Source organism: Mobula hypostoma, chromosome 1, assembly GCF_963921235.1.
Source record: "Mobula hypostoma chromosome 1, sMobHyp1.1, whole genome shotgun sequence".
NCBI lineage: Eukaryota > Metazoa > Chordata > Chondrichthyes > Myliobatiformes > Myliobatidae > Mobula > Mobula hypostoma.
In genome coordinates, this window is record NC_086097.1 from 141,467,194 (window position 1) to 141,486,644 (window position 19,451).

Sequence of the window (19,451 nt, forward strand, 5' to 3'; positions counted from 1 at the left end):
ATGTAACTTACTAGATTTGATTTCTACTTTTCCTCCATTCTGATGAAAGGCTGGTAACCTTTATAAAGAGGCTGCCTGTTCTCTCGAGTATTTCCATCATGATGTCACTGTTTAAAATAATTTCCTGTAGAGTTCAACAAATAAAGTAAATTGTTAAACCCAAGTAATTTAAGGAAACACATTGTTGAATAAGAGGCTTCCATTCACAGTGGCCTCACTCTAAGGAAAGTGCAATCCAACATTAACTCAGGTTACTTCTCCTTGGTGTAAACATATTGGAACTGCCACAGGCTTTTTTTTTTACAATAACGTACTGGATGAAGAAACATGCACATTTTTAAAAACTTCCATTATCAATTTGTGCTAAATAGATAATGAAAACTGTTGCTGAAAAATCAAATTGATCAAATATGATCATTATTAATCTTTAAATTATTTCAAATTTATCTGGTTAAGTATTTACCTATACCCTAGACGCAAGAAAAAATACATGCAGAAAGTTGATGTTCAGAGAATTATTTTTATTTTACAGGCCATCAATTATTAGAAACAACCAGCATCTCATATTAAACATGGAGAAACTTAATGCATGCATACTGTAATTCAAATTGCTGGATAAGATGTAGCAAATAATCTGCTGGATGAACTCAGTGAGGGGAAAGTTATCAAAATTCTACATCAAGACTAAGAGTGGAGAGGGGAATATAGCCAGTAAAGGGGGGGGGAGGTTGGTAAGCAAAGACCAGAGAGGATTACTGTACTGATGGGGTGAATGATGATGGATAGATGGAGCCAGACAAGGAAGGGGAGGGGTGGAGCTGAAGTCATACATACATGGATAACAATGAAGGTAGACAAGTAAAGAAGCAGAGGCACATGGATTCAAGTGCGGGAGGGGAGAGTGCAGGAAGAGGCTGAGGGGATGGTGATCATCAGGAACACAGAGGTTACTGGTGTTGAAATTTAATGTGAGGAAAGTGATCATAGGAACCATTAGGAATGAGGTGAAAGGCACATGGAATCAGAACCAGATTGGGTGGTGTGTGGTTGGTGAGATGGGGGAGAGCAGGCAGATGAGATGTGTGGATTTTGGGTTGATGGAACTGGGAGGGGAGTATGGAAAGGAGACAGGGCAGGGAAGAAACTCACTGGAGGTGATGGTCACCTGAAATTGAGAAGTTTAATGTTCGTACTATTGGGCTGTATATTGCTCAGGTGGAATACAAAGTGTTGTTCCTCTAGCTTGTGTTGGGCCTCACTATGGTTGTCAAGAACAGACAAGTTAGTGTGGAAATGGGAAAGGAAGTTGAAACATCTGCTCAAACGGCTGAGTTCCACTTGCAGATTGTGTGTTACTCCAGATTTCAGTATCAGCAGTCTCTTAAGTCTCCTCTGGAGAAGATATGTTATGTTAAAATGTACAACCAGAAACAACATGAAGTTCATTATAACTCTACTGCAAAGTAACAGATGCTTCAAAGCAATATGCCTATTACTGTTTTTGAACAGTAGAGGAAAGGACATTATTTGTGAAAATGAATGTGATCTGTGACTAACACAGTACTGCTGAGACACAAAAATGAACACCCCTTCAAAGTGTTCAAGTTTATTCTCTTCTCTAATTTACAGTCACAAATTTCAAAAGTAAAATTGGAAAGATAATGCATCTCCTGTAAGAGAAGGACCAATTGTTTGGCCCTTCAGTCAAAAGTAGATATTGTTACTTGAATGCTGTACGATATTTACCTTTCTTCAACACAGCTAAAGCTTTCAAAAGAATACTTTGATAATTTCAACCTTTCTAAACACATTATAATATTATTTGCAATGCATAAATATCCAAGTGCTTTAATGTGTCATTTGAAAGTAACCGCAGTACTCGGTCATGTAGTGCTTTATTTGGGTTACATCATTGCCCACACTTGTAAGCAGATATAAAGAGCCAACTACAACAAGATGAAATAATTTGTACAATTCTGTTAACGTATCTCAGTAATTATTTTCCCAGACACAAGCCCAGATCCAAGGTATGATTACATAACAGCTTAAGCTGGAAGAGAATACCCATTTCTTCTTGAAAACAACATATTGATCAGCATTTTGTTTGAGAGAGAAATAACCAACAGTTCCCTTATACATCACCACTCAAAAAGGGATTGTTAGTGACAGGAACACTATAAATCATGGTTTTGTTCTACAGGCCAATACCTATACTCAGCAGTCATCGTTCATCTCTTCTGGGCTAGCTGCCTGACAGGTGCTGGGTGGGGTGAACACAGATGGATCGCTAATCCCTAAACGCAGATCAAAAAAGCGTGTAGAACTTGTAACATTGTAGCTCTTGGTGTAAGTTTCTTGCACTGGATAGCAATCCTTTACAGTGTAAACTCCAACCCATGTTTCAACTGTGGAAAACAAGCAGAAATACAAAAAAAGATAAAAGTAGCCCAATGTTATTTTGAGATATAATCAATCATTTACATACCAAAATTAAAACAGGAAATTATAACCCAAAACAAAACCTAGATCAACTGGGAAAGTGGGCAAAAGAATTGTAGATGGACTATTTTGGGAAGTTAAGACAGGGTAGGAGTTGCACAGTAAATAGCAGGACATTGGGGAATACCATACAGCAGAGACACCTTGGAGTACAAATACAGTTTACCAAAAGTAATGACAGAGGTACAGTATATAAGGTGGTGAATAAGGCGTATGATATGTCTGCCTTCATTGATGGGGCATTGACTGTAAGAGTTGAGATGTCATGCTACAGCCTCTGGTGAAAGAGACCTGGAATATTGTGACAAACAAGAGAGAATCTGCAGATGCTGGAAATCCAAGCAACACACACAACATGCTGGAGGAACTCAGCAGGCCAGGCAGCATCTATGGAAAAAAGTGCAGTCGGCGTTTCAGGTCCTGCTGAAGGGTCTCGGCCAAAAATGTCAACTGTACTTTTCCCCATTGATGCTGCCTGGCCTGCTGAGTTCTTCCAGCATTTTGTCTGGAATATTGTTTGCAGTTCTGGTAGTCACATTAAAGGAAGGCTGTGATTAAGCCAGAGAGGGTGCAGAAAAGACTTAAGGATATTGCCAGGATTGGTGAGCTTGAGTTATGAGGAGAGACTGGATAGGCTGGGACTGTTTTCCCCTGGAGTGAAGGTTGCTGAGGAGTGAGGGGTATAGATAAGGTAGATGGTCACAATATTATCCAAGGGTAGAGAAGACTAAAACTAGTGGGTATTAGACAATAGATGCAGGAGTAGGCCATTCGGCCCTTCGAGCCAGCACCGCCATTCACTGTGATCATGGCTGATCATCCACTATCAGTATCCAGTTCCTGCCTTATCCCCATAACCTTTGATTCCACTATCTTTAAGAGCTCTATCCTTCTCTATTTTGAAAGCATCCAGAGACTTGGCCTCCACAGCCTTCTGGGGCAGAGCATTCCATATATCCACCACTCTCTGGGTGAAAAAGGTATTGGTGCAAGTTGAGAAGGGATAGATATAAAGGGGACCCAAGAAGTTAAGTTTTTGATACAGAGGGTGTTGAGTATATGGAACAAGCTGCCTGAGGAAGTGGTAGAAGAGGTACATTTACAACACATTAAAAATACATCGAGACAACTTCATGAATCAGAAGGTTTCAGAGCAGGGGTCGGCAACCTTTTTGCCTCTGTGGTCCGGATCGCGTTTAATGAGCGGATGGGTGGGCTAGATAAATGCCATAAAAAACGAAATATGGGAATTATCCATTTAAATACATCTAGTTATGTTCTGCCTCAAATTAATGAATAACGCATGCTAGAAAATCATTTGTGCTCAAGGTTTCCTACCCTTGTTTTAGAGGAATACGAGTCAAAATGTAGAGAAATGGGACAAGCTTAGAGAGGCTCATTTCTGTGTTATGTAATTCTATGACTCCGAGGTCAGATAGCAGCCGTGGAAAGAGAAACAAAATGTTTCGGGTCTGGGCCCTTATCAGAACTGGGAAAGATATAGATCTGTTTCCACAAATACTGCTGGACTCGCTGAAAGTATTTGGTTTTTATTATAGATTTCCAACATCTACAAGTGTTAAATTTTAAATTGTCAAAGTGCATTCCCTCACAGTTAACCTGCCTGCTAACTTGTTATGATTCGTGTATTGCAACACCTCCATCTCTCCAAACTTCACTCATTTGCAGTCTCTCAGTTTAGATAACAATTTGACTTTTACTTCTGCGTAAGTTATGGTAAGGTAAGAGTTTAAGACAACATCTGGGTAAGAATAGTCTGGGGCAGTTGCAGTCAAGTAAGACCGCCTCTGTTCACTACAGATGAGATAGGAATAACGGAAAGATCTGAAACACACCCAACAACTAAAGGATAAATGCTTCACTAACTTCAAAATATCATCGGTTGTCAGCTTGAAGTTTCGATTGACTTTTAATACCTCAGTTGAGAACGGTGATTGATCTTGTAAGGAATTCAAACATATACAGTACAATTTACCAAGTGGTCAATATCGGTAACTGATATGTCAATTCTGTCTGTAAAAAAAATAGCAGTATCTGTTCAGACTTCAGAACAGTGTGTGTGACAGGGGCCCATGCCGATCTTCTGGTGTACAAGTGGTGTGTGTGTGTGTGTCCTGGGCCCAGTTATTTCAGTTACTTTATTTTATTATCAGCGATGACAATTTCTCTTACTTAAGTGCATGACATCACATTTTGTCATATTAAACTTCCTTTGCCAGGTTTTCACCAAATTATTCACTTATTTAGTCTCTCCTCCCCCTCCCCCACCCCACACACAAATTCTACAACAGCAAATTTAATTTTACATCTCAAATTATTGGGTAGTGATCTGTGAATTCTGTAAGGGTGAATATCTATAATCTGAATATCTTACCCTTTTATAAAATATCACAATAGACCATTTCACCTATTTTCATATCATCTGCAAACTTGGAAACTCTACATTTGTCCACTCAACCATGTCAATAATGTAATTAGTAAGTGATTTCAGGCCAAGAACAATTGCCAAGGTACTCCATTTGTTTTATCCTCCAACCAGAAAAGGACCCATTTCTCCAACTCTGTTTTCTATGTGATGGCCAGTTTTCAATCGATGATACTTTTGGCACTTTGGGCTTTTAATTCAAGCACTGGCCTCTTTTGAGGCATGCTGTCAAATGCCTTTTGGAAATCTAAATACAGTAGATTTCTCTCTTTCAATGCTCCATGTCATATCTTCAACAAATTAAAGCAGATTTATCAAGCATGATTTACGTCTCATACTGACCCATGAGTTATTTCCTCTTTAATTATTGAATTTTACAAGTTAATTTACAAGAGGGTCACCTTGGCTGATTTCCAATCTTCCAGTACCTTCTCTGAATTCCAGTACCAATTCTGAACATTTTCAACCAATTTATCCACTATCTCTTCAATTTAAGTTTACATTAACTTATGCTTGTCCTCCTCTTATAATGTACAGTATTGTTGCAAAAGGTAATTTTGTTGGGATTTATATGCTGTGTATGTACACCTATAATAAGCTTGAACTTAAGGCAGTCCTTTTAAGCCTTTGAGCACAAACTACAAGGTTCCAGTGATTTTTTTTCCCCTTTAGTACCGTGAGTTTCTTGAATATTTTATCTTTTGTGATTGGGATAGTTACAAGATCCCTCAACTATTACCTTAGGGATTTTCATACAGTGCTCTTTAGTGAAGATCGATGGCAAAGGATTGATTTAACGTGTCTGCCATGCTAATCAGTAGGAGTAAACAGGTCAACAAATAGACAGGCAAGCTAAGCCCTTAGCAGGCATGTTATGTCTGAAGGTCAACAATGCAACAAGTCAGGACGTTACTATATTGCTTTTGGCGACCTCAGAAGAACTTCAGCAAATTGCAAGCATCAGAGGGAAGCTGTGGATATATGCAAAAGCGACTGAGGTCCAAGATAGTGACTGGAGAATAGGACTGCAGGGGAGTGAAGGGCTGAGTGAAGAATTTAGAGGAAGAATGCATCCAGAAGTGATGATAGGTGTCACGTTGTCTGCCAGGAAAGCCATGAAACAGCAAGAATAAGAGAAGAGCACCGAGAAAGGAAGAAATTATTGACTCAGGTTCAAAAGCAGACTAGATGAGGTTTTGTTTGAGTTGCAGGTAAGACAACAAATTAACAGACCAAGGCTTGAACCGAGAAATTTCTGCCTGAAAGGTCAAATCTGAGCATGAGACGTTAGTTCATTAATTGAAACTAGTTAGTTTGACACCAGCTGATGGCTGATTTTGGTCATCCCAGCTACACATAAACCAAGAAGGAATCTTCAGCAGCTAGCCAATGCTAAGAGTAGGAAATAAAAACAACATTCATGGTTTAATTTAACATTCCCACAAAAAGTACAGAGCAGAACATCAAAGTTAAAGACCCAAGATAACAAGTTAAATAGAGAACAAGACAAAAAACAAGAACAAAGACCCAAGACACCAAGAGGTTAATGAAGCAGAAAGCCAAGGAATGGAGAGCATGTGAGTGAAATCAGGGGAAAAAAAAGGTCATTATCAAATTGCCACAACAAACATTAAGAAAAATCCAGAGATGATTTCTAAGTTCATAGAGGTATTGTACAAAAGGATAACTAAGGAAAGAATAGGGTCTATTAGGGACCACAAGATAGGCACATATAGAGTCATGTGTGGGTATGGTTCTCAATGAGTATTTTGCAACCATCATCACAAGATGGGATGTCATTGCTGTAAGCTAAAGACACTAGTTTTTCAAATATTGGATGGAATAAACATAGCAAAAGAGATTTACTATTTTTGAAAGTGGATAAATTACTAGGTCCTGATAAAATATATCAAAAGTTGTTAATAGCAAGGAAGGAAATTGCAAATGCTTTGACCATCAATTTTTAATCCTCTCTACCTATGGTGGCACAGAGACCAATCCGATGACTGCAGTGTACCATCTGTAAAAGTGACTGAAAGTATAATCCAAGCTATTGTAGCCTTTCTATGAAGGGTTACCTGACTTGAAACATTAACTCATTTCTCTCTCCACAGATGCAGCTTGATCTGCTCAGTTTGTCCAGTGCTTTGATTCCACTTCAGATTTGCAACTTGTGTTTTTTTAATTAAAAGCCAGTTAGTTTAAATTTGTTGGGCAAATTATTGGAATCTGTTTAAGGGACAATACACTAATTGTTCATTTAGAAAGATACAGATTAATCAAGGATAATCAATCTTGATTTATTATAGGAATATTGTGTCTGACTAACTAATTTATCTTTTTGAAACGATGTAAGTAATCTTACAGGAAATATGGTTGCATTGGAGTAGGTGCAGATGAGATTTATGAGGAGGCCGTCAGGAGTGGAGAACATTAATATTAAAGATTCTAAAGACAGGATACACTGGAGTTGTTTTCTTGGGAATAGGGCTTTTGAAGAGATTCCTAATTGAAGTAGACAAAATTACAAAGGGTCTGGATTAAGTAACGGAGGTGTCAAAAATCTGGAAGATGGGGAAGTGTAAATTTAAGGTTGTCAGTAGAAGTAATTAAGAGAGTGAGGAAAAATTATTTTCACCCTGAGCATGGATGGAGTCTGCAACTCATCATTTCAAAGATTAGATGAGGCAATAACCTGCATCACTTTGGATGTGCACCTGAACACCAATGATATACAGGGCTAGACCAAGTGCTGTACCGTAGCACTTTCTTAACTAGTGTGGTCAATGTTTCCTTTGATGCTGTAATTTTCTAAAGATACCCATCATAAAAATCACAGTGTGGGGAGGGTGTTTGCAAAACTTACGGACAGAAGATACATCACGAATATGTGTAGTACAGCAATGTGATTTCATTGCTGCATCACAATTCTGAATTTGGATGTAAATGATTACGTTTTATGTAAAAGTCTAGATAAATTTAGACTACAGTGTTTGAAGATGAAGAAGAGATTTCTTTCTTGGCCAGAAAATTGATAAGTCTATGGTGGTTTGAGATTCTTCATTGGATTTATTTGGAATAATGTTAAAATAATCTTCTAGCTATAATTTACAAGGCATAGAAGTATTAACTCAATATAAAACAGTGATGCTTTTGTTTTCGTAAAAGATTTTTTAAATTTCTATCTAATTTTTAAACCAGACTTAAGATAGTTATAACTAGACTGCATCCAACCATCTTTTAAGTAATTACCCAAAATGAAACAGGTACCAAATTTCCTGCAACTGAGAAAAATCTAACCTACTTAAGCAATGACAAAGTTTGGAAATATGGCTAAAGGGATTAGGAGCAAGTAGCTTAACCACTCCTCTATTAGCAGACCTCCTGCTAATAGAACCCCGGTCTTGTTTGGCAACTATTCAATTTCTAAGCAGTAGAGTGCCAATGTCAGCCATAAAATGCAACTTACCATACACTAAGTGAGTACTTTTCATGACAGAATAAAATTACTGTTTCAAATAAGATCATTTCTAATTCCAACATTCAATCTAAAATTTGGACTTCCTTCTGAAGGAATCTCAATTCCCAACACTGCAAATTCTCAACAACTTTGCTTCTACAGCTGCAAAATTCTAATCTCAGTATTTTTCACAGCAAAAAGTCTGATTGAAATTCTTAAAAATCAGACACAGTAGAATATACGCAAATACTATTTGCGTAATATTCAAACTAAATAAACTACATTCATATTTACAGAACAAACAGAATGCTTTTGCAGCCAAGTTCAAAGTTTGAAATCAAAATTCACTTTGGACAGACCTTGACATATCTAGTCTCTAGCCAACAGCTAAATAGAAACCTACCTTCTACTAAACTTGCATTTTCAAGTAATTTTTATAGGATCCAAAAGATAGAAAATATATTCAAAACTAGAAAATGCGCTTCATAAAAATTTAAAACACAAAGTTGGATCTTATTTAAATTCTGGACATATTAGCCTACGCACACAGCATGCAGCAATTGCATTCTGATCTGTAAAACAAATTATTAAACTATTTGTCTTTTCAGCAGCATAAGCAGTACTGGATGATAACAAGTAAATATTTAATGCCTTTTTAAAAACATTAGCCTTTGAGATTATATAGATATTTAGACAAGAGAAGATCAATGAGAGGAATAAAAGATTTGTATTTACATCTCAGTTGGGCCAACTTGGCAAATTGAATGTGTTATCTTAAAACCTCTACCTTAATCTACATTGGCCACGAGTTGTTTTTTTGGTTCAGGAGATCACATTATGCTTTAAATATATTCCCACAATGGCCAAGACCTAGTTTGTCAGCCCTTCCATATCTATTGCAATAAGTTTATAATTATTGCCATATGATACAATGAATCAGATCAAAAACAGCATAACAAAAGACATCCAATTCCACAGGTTGGGAATTGCAGCAGGGCTAATTTGGAGATGGGGGGAAATTGGGTAGGTCAATTGGATGAGCTTGTTTGGAGGAAAATGAACAAATGGCAAGTGAAAAGCTTTTAAGATTGAGATATCAAGAGTTTGGGGGCAGCATGTTCCTCTTAAGGTGAAGAGTAAACCTGGCAAGTTCAGGCAATCCTGGCTGACAAGAAATATTGCAGCTCTAGTCAAGAAAAAAAAAGTAAGCATGCATCTGGTTCAGGAGGTGGGGGAGTGTATCCCTTGATGACTAAAAAAAGGTTAAGAATATACCAGTGAGAGAAATCAAAACAAGGAGAGGATACAAGATGCATCTGTCAAGGTAGGGTTAAGGAAAATCCCAAGAGGTTCTATAGCCATATTACGAGTAGAAGGTGGCTAGAAAGAGAGTAGGTCCCCTGAGATTAGCAGGGCCACCTATGTCTTGAGCCACAGGAAATGAATGGGATTTTTAACAAATTTCTCCTCAGAGTTTAATGCTTCACAGTGCATTAAGGTGGATAAATCCACAGGACCTGAATGAGCTTGTGGGAGGCTATTGAAGAAAAGTGAAGAAAATGCTGAGATTCTTTGCTTCATTAATAATCACTGGAAGTCCGCAGAGGTGACTAACGTTGTCATGTTGTTTAAGGGCAGCAAGGACAAGGTAGGGAACTAAAGGCCGATCAGCCTGACATCAGATACTAGGGGGGAATTCAAAGCCATATAAATCTACCAGCATCTGGATAGGCAGTCTAATTAGGTGGAGTCAGCATACGTGCGTGGGAAATTGTGGTTGACAAATCTTGTAAATTCATTGAGGTAACTAGAAGTATAGCTGAAGGTAGGGCAGTGGATGTCATCAAATTGGTCCGTAGCAAAGCTTTGACGAAGTCCTGCATGGCAGGCTGCTGTAGAATCCAGGGAGGTGCTAGTAAGGTGGATTCAAAATTAACTCAAAGGTAGGAAGCAAAAGGTGGTGGTTGAATGTTATGGAAACTGGTGACTAGGAGTGTGCCGCAGGGATCAATGTTGGGACCGTTGTTCTTCATCATTGATAAAAATGATTTGGATGTGAATGTACATGGCTCGATCAGTAAGTTTGCAGATGATACAAAATTGGGAAGTGTTGTTGATAGTGACGTAGGTTCTTGTGGATTACAGTGGGGTTTTAATCACTTAGAGAGGTGGGCTGAAGGATGGCAAGTAGATTTTAATACTGATAAGTTTGAGGAGATGTATTTTGGATAGTCTAATCAGATGAGGTCTCATATTATGAATTGAAGGGCACTAGGGATTAAAATGGAACAGATTGCAAGTGGCATGTTCGCTGAAAGCAGTGTCACAAGTAGACAAGGTGGCAAAAAAGGTGTTTAGCATGCCAGGGCACTGAGGATAAGAGCTGGGATATTATGTTGCAGTTGTGTACGAGTTGCCCATGAAGCTGTATTCGGAGTACTGTTTACAGTTTTGGTCACCCTGTTAAGGTAGTTACATTGGAAAGAGTACAGAAAGAATTTACAAGAATGTTGCCAGTACTGAAGCAAATTATGATAAGTATAGACAAGGTGGATTATGTCCAAAATTAGGGCGCATAGATTTAGGATGGGAGGGGAGAGATTTATAAGGGACCCAAGGGGCAACCTTTTCACCATACAACGTCTGGTGAATAAATGGAAAAGTTTGCCAGAGGAAACGAAGAGGCAGGTTTATTAGTATCATTTAAGAAGTGCTCAGCTAGGTACATTAAAGGGAGGGGCCTGGAGGGAGATGTGATGAATGCAGAAAATAGGGACACCATACTCGGTATGGACAAAAGAGCCTGTATCCATTCTGTATCACTCCGTGACACTTTATAACTGCCATCAAACACTAGAAACATTCTTTAATGCACACCAATATTTGAAACTACCACTATACTCAATAATTTAAATGATCCAGTAGCTTAAAACAAAACCAGAAGACACAAGTGACAGGAGAGTTAGGACATTCAGCCGCTAAATCTGCTCTGCCATTCCATCACAGCCGATTTACTACACCGCTCAGTCTCATTCTCCTGCCTTTTCCATGTAACGATTGACGCCCTGACTAGGCAAGAACCTATCAACCTTCGCTTTAAATACACCCAATGACTTGGGCACCACAGCCGCCTATGGCAATGAATTCCACAGATTCACTCCCCTCTGGCTAAAGAAATTCCTCATCTCTCTTCTAAATGGACCTTCCTCTACTCTGCGGGTGTGACCTCTGGTCCTAGACTTACCCATATAGGAAACATCCTCCCACATCCACTCTAGCCAGACCTTTCAATATCAAATAGGTTTAAATAAGATCCCCGCTCATTCTTCTATACTCCAGTGCGTAAAGGCTCAGACCCATTAACCTTTTCATTCCTGGAATCAAATATAACACCTTCAGTCCTGTATTCATCGCCCTTTTAAATGTTGGCCCCATGTTACACGTCAACATCCCACTGGCTGCAAATTTGCCCCGTCATCTGCCTGTCCTTCATCACAGTTGCACTAGACATGACATCTACTTGTGTATCAAAACAAGGTTTTATATACAGCTATTCAGAATATCAGAAGTTCTAAATTTTGGAAGGCTAACCAGGATATTATTGCAGATGTCAATAGTGAATTCAGTGGAAGTATTCAGTTGATTTATACAAATTAAGATATCAATAGCCTAATAAAATACTAAGTTTTAGGTTTTAACTCTTATCCCTCGTTGCATGTAATGGTGCCTTTATTAATACTTGTTTCTATTTGATTACTCTCAGAAGAGTTCATTGGGTCAATGAGAAATGTATGTGGTTTTGATATTGTTGCAATATTTTAATATCAATGAGACTTATAGTAGGGGGATTGCATCAGACATCAACTTTGTGTTGCATTATCTGCATCCACTGGGAATAAAATTGCATTGAAGTTCACTGGAAGAAATCCCAATCTTAATATCTTCAATACTTGTAGTCTCAATCAGCTAAAGTATCACCACCTAATGCACCTCTACAAATAGCATGCTACTTACATTGACGAGCAGGTTTCCTATCGGACCATTCTTGAACCTCAATCTGGTCTCCTGGCCCACCGATGTTGTACTGATCTTCATACGTGGAGTTATCAGGAATATCATATGGGTCCCATGGCTGAGGAAGAGGCAGTTTGGTACACTGCATTGTCACTTGCTCAATCTTGAAAAGCACTGGGTTTTTAAACAAATAAATGTATTCATAAAATCTAGAAGGAACAAAAAGAAAGTCAGGGGCCATATAAAGAGATATTGGACATCTGAAAGAAAAACAGAAAATAATGCAGATACTTTAATGACTTACCTCAATGTTGTCAAATTATGTAAATTCTGCATCTGTTTCTTAAAAGTTACCAACAGCCTATCCATGAAATCTTTTAATGAAACCCGATCTCCCATAGTTTATTTTGTTTAGATTTGGAATCCTAGCTTCAAAATGAATTACTGCACCTTTCATCTTAATGACTTATGTCATGGTCACTACTTCCTAATGAACTTTGCCCTACAAGTTTAACTAACATTGTCTTATTGAAAAACACCCAGTCAAGGGTAATCTTCTTCCAGTTGGCTGCTCAACAAAATGATACAAAAAGTCATCCCACACACTACAGGAATTCTTCCTCTGGAGTATTATTGCAGATTTAGTTTGTCTTGACTATAAGCAAAATAAAGTTACTAACAATTCTATTAGCATTGTCCATGATACATTCACCCTTCATTTCCTGTTTGCTGTCCCCTGTATTACCACAATAATTTGGTGTTTCAAGGTGTATAGACAACTTCAACCAATAATTTTCATGTTTTTGTTTATTCGCTCCATGCAGGCCCACTCCTTTACACAGGTACTGGAAATGACATGAAACAATTTTTAATCTTGAAATTGACTTTATTCTTTACTAGCAGCAACACACTAACCGGTTTTTCCTTTTTTTAAGTTCACAGATATGATAAAGAATGCATGCTGAATGCAGAAACTAGTAGGTTGAAAGATGACAACCAAGGAAACTACTTTTGTTTTGTAATGAGGCAGGATGGGCTGGTAGGGGAAAACAGATACAAGAAGTCTGAGAAAATAAGCAAATGTTTCATCGACCAACACAGAAGGGAAAACAAGTTTCCTGAAAGAGTGGAAAACTTAAAATGTCCTGAAACAGACGATCTCATCGTGAAGGCAGATGCAACAGAAAAACTGGGAGAAAGGGAGGTCATCATGATAAGAGACAGTGTGAAGAGGTGTAGTCATAGAGTTTTAAAGGAGGGAAGCAGGCCCTTCAGCCCAAGGTCCATGGGGACTGTGTTGTCCAGTAAGCTAGTACCATGTGCCTCCATTTGGCCCATGGCCCTCTAAACCCCTATCCCCATACTTAACAAGATAGCTTTTAAACATTGCTAATGTGCCTGCCTCGATCACTATTTTTGGCATCTCATTACAAATACGCAACCCTTTGTACGAAAAAGCTGTTCCTGGTATCCCTTTGAAATTTCTCCCTCTCATCTTAAACCTATGCCACCCCCACCCTTGCTAGGGGGGGAAAAAAAACAATGTGCTTTCACTCTGTCTATGCCACCCATGATCTTATATACCTCTTCAGGTTACCTCTCAAATCTCGTGTTCCAAGGAATAAAGTCAAAGTCTATGCAAACCCACCTTCTAACTCACCACCGCCCCCCCCCCACCACCTCATCCAGGCAACATCCTGGTAAAGCTTTTCTACACCATTTCTAGTTTAATAGCATCTTTCTTATAATAGGGTGACCAAACTACATAATAGTTCCGAACTCCTGTACTCAGTGTCCTGACCGATGAAATCCAGTACCCTAAGCACCTTATTCATCACCCATCTTTCAACAAACTATGCAGTTGCACTCTGCAGGGCCCTCCCATTCATTGTACAAATTCCACCCTGGTTCAACCTTGCAAAAATGCAATACCTCACATTGATATGAATTGAAAGCCATTTACCAATCCCCATCCCATTTACCATCTGATCAACACTCCCCTGTAATTTTTTATGACCTTCCACACTGCCAAAACACCAGCTATTTTAGCATCATTTGAAAACTTGCGGACACTCAAATCATTACAAAAAAGACAAAGGTTTCAGCACTGACCCATGGCACACTACCAAGTCACAGGCCTCCAGTCTGAAAAATAGCCCTTGACCATCAGCCTTTGTTTCCAGCTGTGAGCCACTTATTAATCCCAATTAGCTATCTCCCCCGGATCCCATGTTTACCTTCCAGGCTAGTCTGCCATGTGGGACCTTTTCAAAGGCTTTGTTAAAGTCCATGTAGACAACATCCACTGCCCTAAAAGAACTCCAAGAGATTTGTCAGACATGACTTCCCACACATAAAACAGTGTTGAGTGCCCTGGATCAGAATCTGTGTCTCTAAATTTTGGTAGACCTGTCCCTCAGAATCCCCAATGTCAGACTAACTGCCCTATAGTTTTCTGGTTTATTTTTTGCGACCCTTTTTAAACAATGGCACCACATCAGCCACTCTGCAGTCCTCCAAAGCTCACTTGTGGTCAGAGATGAAGCAACAAATCTCTGTCATTTCTTCATTAGCTTCCCACAAGGTCTGAGAATGCACCAGGCCAGGCATTGGAGATTTACCATTTTAATGCACTTTGGCTGGTGGGGTAGAGCTACGTCTCTACCGAAGGAAGTGCAAGGCACTCCTTCCTACCCCTAACCTACAGGTGACCCTTGGGCAAGGTGTAGCACCTGCTTAGTTCCCCCCCCCCAAAAATCAGGGTCACTCAAAGCCATGGGAAGAGGTGGTGGATGGTTGTATGAGCAGCTGGTGCATATCACAAGTCCTGGGTATGCAACCAGTGACGCAGACAATCTCTGAAGAGTATTGATAATGGCTGAGGTCAACTGTCTTGTAAAGACACTGCCCAGAAAGAGGAAAGGGCAAACTACTTCTCTAGAAAAATTTCCCGAGAATGATCATGGTCTTAAAGACGATGATCGTCCACACCATCCGGCACGGCCCATAATGGTGATAATGAATGTACTTTAAGAACTCCAATACCTCTTCCCTGCTAATCTGTGTGATCCAAGACACCATCACTGATTTACCTTATTTCTTTAGCCTCCATTGCCTTCCACAATAGAAAGTGAGGAGGAATATTTATTAAGAAGTTTTATCCATTTCCTCTGGCTCCACACACAGACAGCTATACTGATATATAGGGGGACCTGTTCTTTCCCTAGTGATCATCATTTTAATATACCTATGGTATATTGTGTCACCTCGCATACCAGATCCCTCTCATCTCCTCTTTTTGACCTCCTAACTTCTCTCCTAACTGCATTCCTACACTTGTAAACATTAAACGATTCACCAGTTCCCAATTGCTTACAGTGCATGACTCCTTCATTTTCTTAACCTGAGCATGAATACCTTTCCTCAACCAGAGTTCCTGAAACTTACCAGCCTTGCCCTTCAGCACATCAGCTCCTCCCTGAGAAGCAACTTGGATCTAGTACAATTTGCTTACCATCACAACAGGTCTTCCTAGAACATTTGGATAGCATAGACACATACATTAGGATGCTCTTCATTGACTACAGCTTGGCATTCGTTACTATTATCCCCTCAAAACTAATCAATAAGCTTCAAGTCCTAGGTCTCAATACCATCTTGTGCAACTGGATCCTCATACAGACACCAGTCAGTTCAGACTGGCAACATTTCCTTCACAAGCTCCCTCAGTTCAGGTGCACAAGGCTGCGTGCTTAGCCCCCTGCTCTACTCACTTTATACTTATGACTAAGGCAGTTTCAATGCCGTATTTAAGTTTGCCAATGACACCATGGTCATTGGCCAAATCAAAAGTGGTGAAAAAACAGCATATAAGAGGGAGATTGAAAATCTGCCTGAGTGGTGCCATAACAACAACTTCTCACTCAAAGTCAGCAAGATCAAAGAGATGATTATTGAATTCCAGAGGAGGAAACCCGAGATCTTCGGGAGATCAAAGCTGGAGAGGGTCGGTAACTTTAAATTCCTCAGTGTTATCATTTCACAGCATTTGTCCTGGGTCCAACACACCAGCACAATCACGACGAAAGCACAGCAGTGCCTCTACTTTCTCAGAAGTTTGTGAAGACTTGGCACGTTGTCTAAGACTTTGACAAAATTCTATAGATGGGTTGTATATTGACTGATTGCATCACAGCCTGTTATGAAACTACTAATGCTCTTGCACAAAAAACTGATAAAAAAGTAGTGGACACAGCCCAGTCCATCACGGGGAAAGCCCTCCCCACCGTTGAGCACAATAATATGAAGCGCTGTCGCTGGAAAGCAGCATCGATCATCAAGGACCCCCACCCTCCAGGCCATGCTCTCTTTTTGCTTCAGTCATCAGGAAGATGGTACAGGAGCCTCAAGACCTGCACCAGCAGGTGCAGGTTCAGGATCAGTTATTACCCTTCAACCATCAAGCTTTTGAACCAGAGGGGATAACTTCATTCATTTTCATTCGCCCTATCACTGAAATGTTCCCAGAAGCTAAGGCCTCAATTTCAAGAACTCTTCATCTCATGTTTTTGATATTTATAACCTATTTATTTATTATCTTTCATTTTGTATTTGCGCAGTTGTTGATTTTTTCACATTGGTTGCTGTCTGTCCTGTTGGGTGGGGTCTTTCATTCATTCTGTAGTGTTTCTTGTAGTTACTGTGAATGCCTGCAAGAAAATAAATCTCAGGGTTGTACATGGTGACATGTGTACTTTAATCATAAATTTACTTTGAACTTCACCTTAACAAGAGCACACAGGTTTTCTAAGGATCCACTTAGCAGACACTCCTTTCCCTGCAAACAATCCCACCAAGTCAACCTCTAGAAGATCTTACCTAAAGGCTCCAAAATTTGCTCTGCTCTAGTGCAGGACCTAACCTACCAATCAATTGTATCCTTGTCCGTAACTATTTTAGAGCTAATAGAAGTGTGGTCACTGGAACCAAAGAGCTTACTGACAGACAGTTCTGCCATTTGCCCTGCCTTATTCTCCAGAAGCAGGTCCTGTATTGCACCCTCTCAAGTACTGTAGGACCCTCTCTGTACAGTTAAAGGAAACTTCCTTCCACACATTGCAAAGTGCAGTCCAGTAGCTGAAGGAGTTATTGGGATTATAGTAAATGTTAGGGGATAATATGTCTTTTGAAATAGAGATGGATAAATTCCAGTAAAGGACAGAAGTGTCAGAAATGGTCTAAAGGAATTTGACAGCAGGTGTAAGTTAGATATTAAAATTTAGAAATCTGCCTCTTTCAGGGGTGGTATTATTAATTTCTTATTGTTGTGAACAGTGGGCAGTTAAAGTCTGAATGCTTTACTGAGAATTGCTCACTCCGCAGCTGATTGGGAAAGCCTATTATTAGTCAAATGATACAACTCAGCTTTAACTCCACTGGAAAACATGTACCAGCAACTCGTGTCAGGATATCAGCGGGCATGTAGGTGCAGTGCAGATCCTGGCACATTATTTCTGAAGCCTCATAAATGCACTGTCATCACACAGCGTCGTTAGCCTTCCGCAGTATTTGTGCGAGCAGTACAGTATACCTACGAAAGAAACGGCCTCTCTTAAGTGTTATTCCGTGGGTAAGAATCATAAACACCCATTGCAGATAAACAGGGCAATAGAGCTATGTATTAACCTAAGCCCTTGGGTAACACAGGGCCCCGAGGAGGAGACAGGGGTAGCGGCCATCACGCCCGGGATTACACCTACTTTTTGCAGGGGATGTGGCCCTTCTTCTCATCCACGATCCGGATGCGCTGGTTTTTCCCGTCGTACGAGATCAACACTCGGCTGTTCCGACCCGTCTTGTGATTATACACAACAGCCCGGCCTTCCCACTGCTGAGGGGCTTGGCACGGCTTAGGCTGCACCGACACCGCGGACTCGAACACCCGGGTGGGTCGGGGTAGGCAGGACACGGACATCAGCCCGCAGTACAGCAGCGGCCACACCAAGCCCGCACGCAGCCAGCCATCAGCCATGGCGACACCAACTGATTGCACGTGACCGACGTGGGGCCAAAGAGCGGGGGGGGTAGCAACGGTCACGTGAATGGGGTCGGGGCGGAAGAGGTCAGCCCTCTGGTAATGACACCCATGGAGCTGAGGGGCAAGTGGGTGGCTGTCCGCTGCCAAACGCGGTTATACAGTGCAGGTGCTGGAAAGCAGCAAACTCATTCTCCTTCCCTGGAGGACCTGTTCTTATTTCTAGCCTCCGGAGTAATGAATGAGTTTTGTGACTGGCGATTTTTTTTTGGAAAGCTTTGAATTTTTATATCCCCCAACAATCTAGAAGTTGGAGGTGACGATGGGTTTTCTGTCATGTCTCTTGTGCATACTCTAGACCATTTTCAAACAGTGAAAATGAAATTCGGTGTCACTTAAACAAATTCTGAGAGGCGCTTTCCTTTAATGGGGCTGAGAGGCTGGCTCTTTAAATTTGAAAGAAGTAGCCCTGGAACCTGCTACTCTGGTGTACTGTACCACACTGTGGGAAGGATGTGATTGAACTGAAGGAGGGGCAGAGGAGGATCCCAGTGGACCTGGGATGGAGCATCACAGTTTATGAGGATATGCTGATTTACTGCTTTGTAAATGAGAAGCTGAAGATTGAGGTATACAAAATTATAAGGGGCGTAGATAGGGTAAATAATGAGAAATTGTTCCCCTAGCTGATTTATAACTACGGATTATAAAGGATGAGAGATTTGAGGAAGAATGTTTTTCACCTAAATAATGGCTGAACTGTCTGCAAATGTAATGGTGTCAGGAAACGTAGAGGAGGTTTGACCAAAACATAGGGCAGCAGAGACAATTTAGCAATGAGTAGTCACATCAATAATAAACTACAAAATAACAGGCCACAAAACAGATAGAAGATGCTTAACATGACAAGGTAACTGAAGGCTTGGAGCAACTGTTGAAAGTTGGCTGGCTTGATGGGTGAACAAAATATTGTCTGTGTCTGTGTCTTGTTCTACGGC

At 40.1% G+C, this 19,451-nt stretch overlaps 1 protein-coding gene across 1 annotated transcript; it reads right to left on the reverse strand.

Annotated features, from left to right (window-relative positions):
* Nucleotides 1–500: 500 nt before the first annotated feature.
* Nucleotides 501–18,481, reverse strand: epdr1 (ependymin related 1). Its single transcript, XM_063057012.1, has 3 exons — nt 18,179–18,481; nt 12,420–12,628; nt 501–2,405 (listed from the first exon to the last, which is right to left on the reverse strand). The coding sequence occupies exons 1-3, from the start codon at nt 18,448–18,450 to the stop codon at nt 2,215–2,217; spliced, it is 672 nt and encodes a 223-aa protein (XP_062913082.1). The 5' UTR covers nt 18,451–18,481; the 3' UTR covers nt 501–2,214.
* Nucleotides 18,482–19,451: the final 970 nt, after the last annotated feature.

Excerpts from the sequence above, each read along its gene's own strand:
- epdr1 (XM_063057012.1), bottom strand. The coding sequence starts at position 18,450 with ATGGCTGATGGCTGGCTGCGTGCGGGCTTGGTGTGGCCGCTGCTGTAC. Across the intron at positions 12,629-18,178 it reads GGCCACATCCCCTGCAAAAA|ATTTTATGAATACATTTATT; the intron begins GTAGGTGTAATC and ends TGTTCCTTCTAG. Across the intron at positions 2,406-12,419 it reads TAGGAAACCTGCTCGTCAAT|TTGAAACATGGGTTGGAGTT; the intron begins GTAAGTAGCATG and ends TGTTTTCCACAG.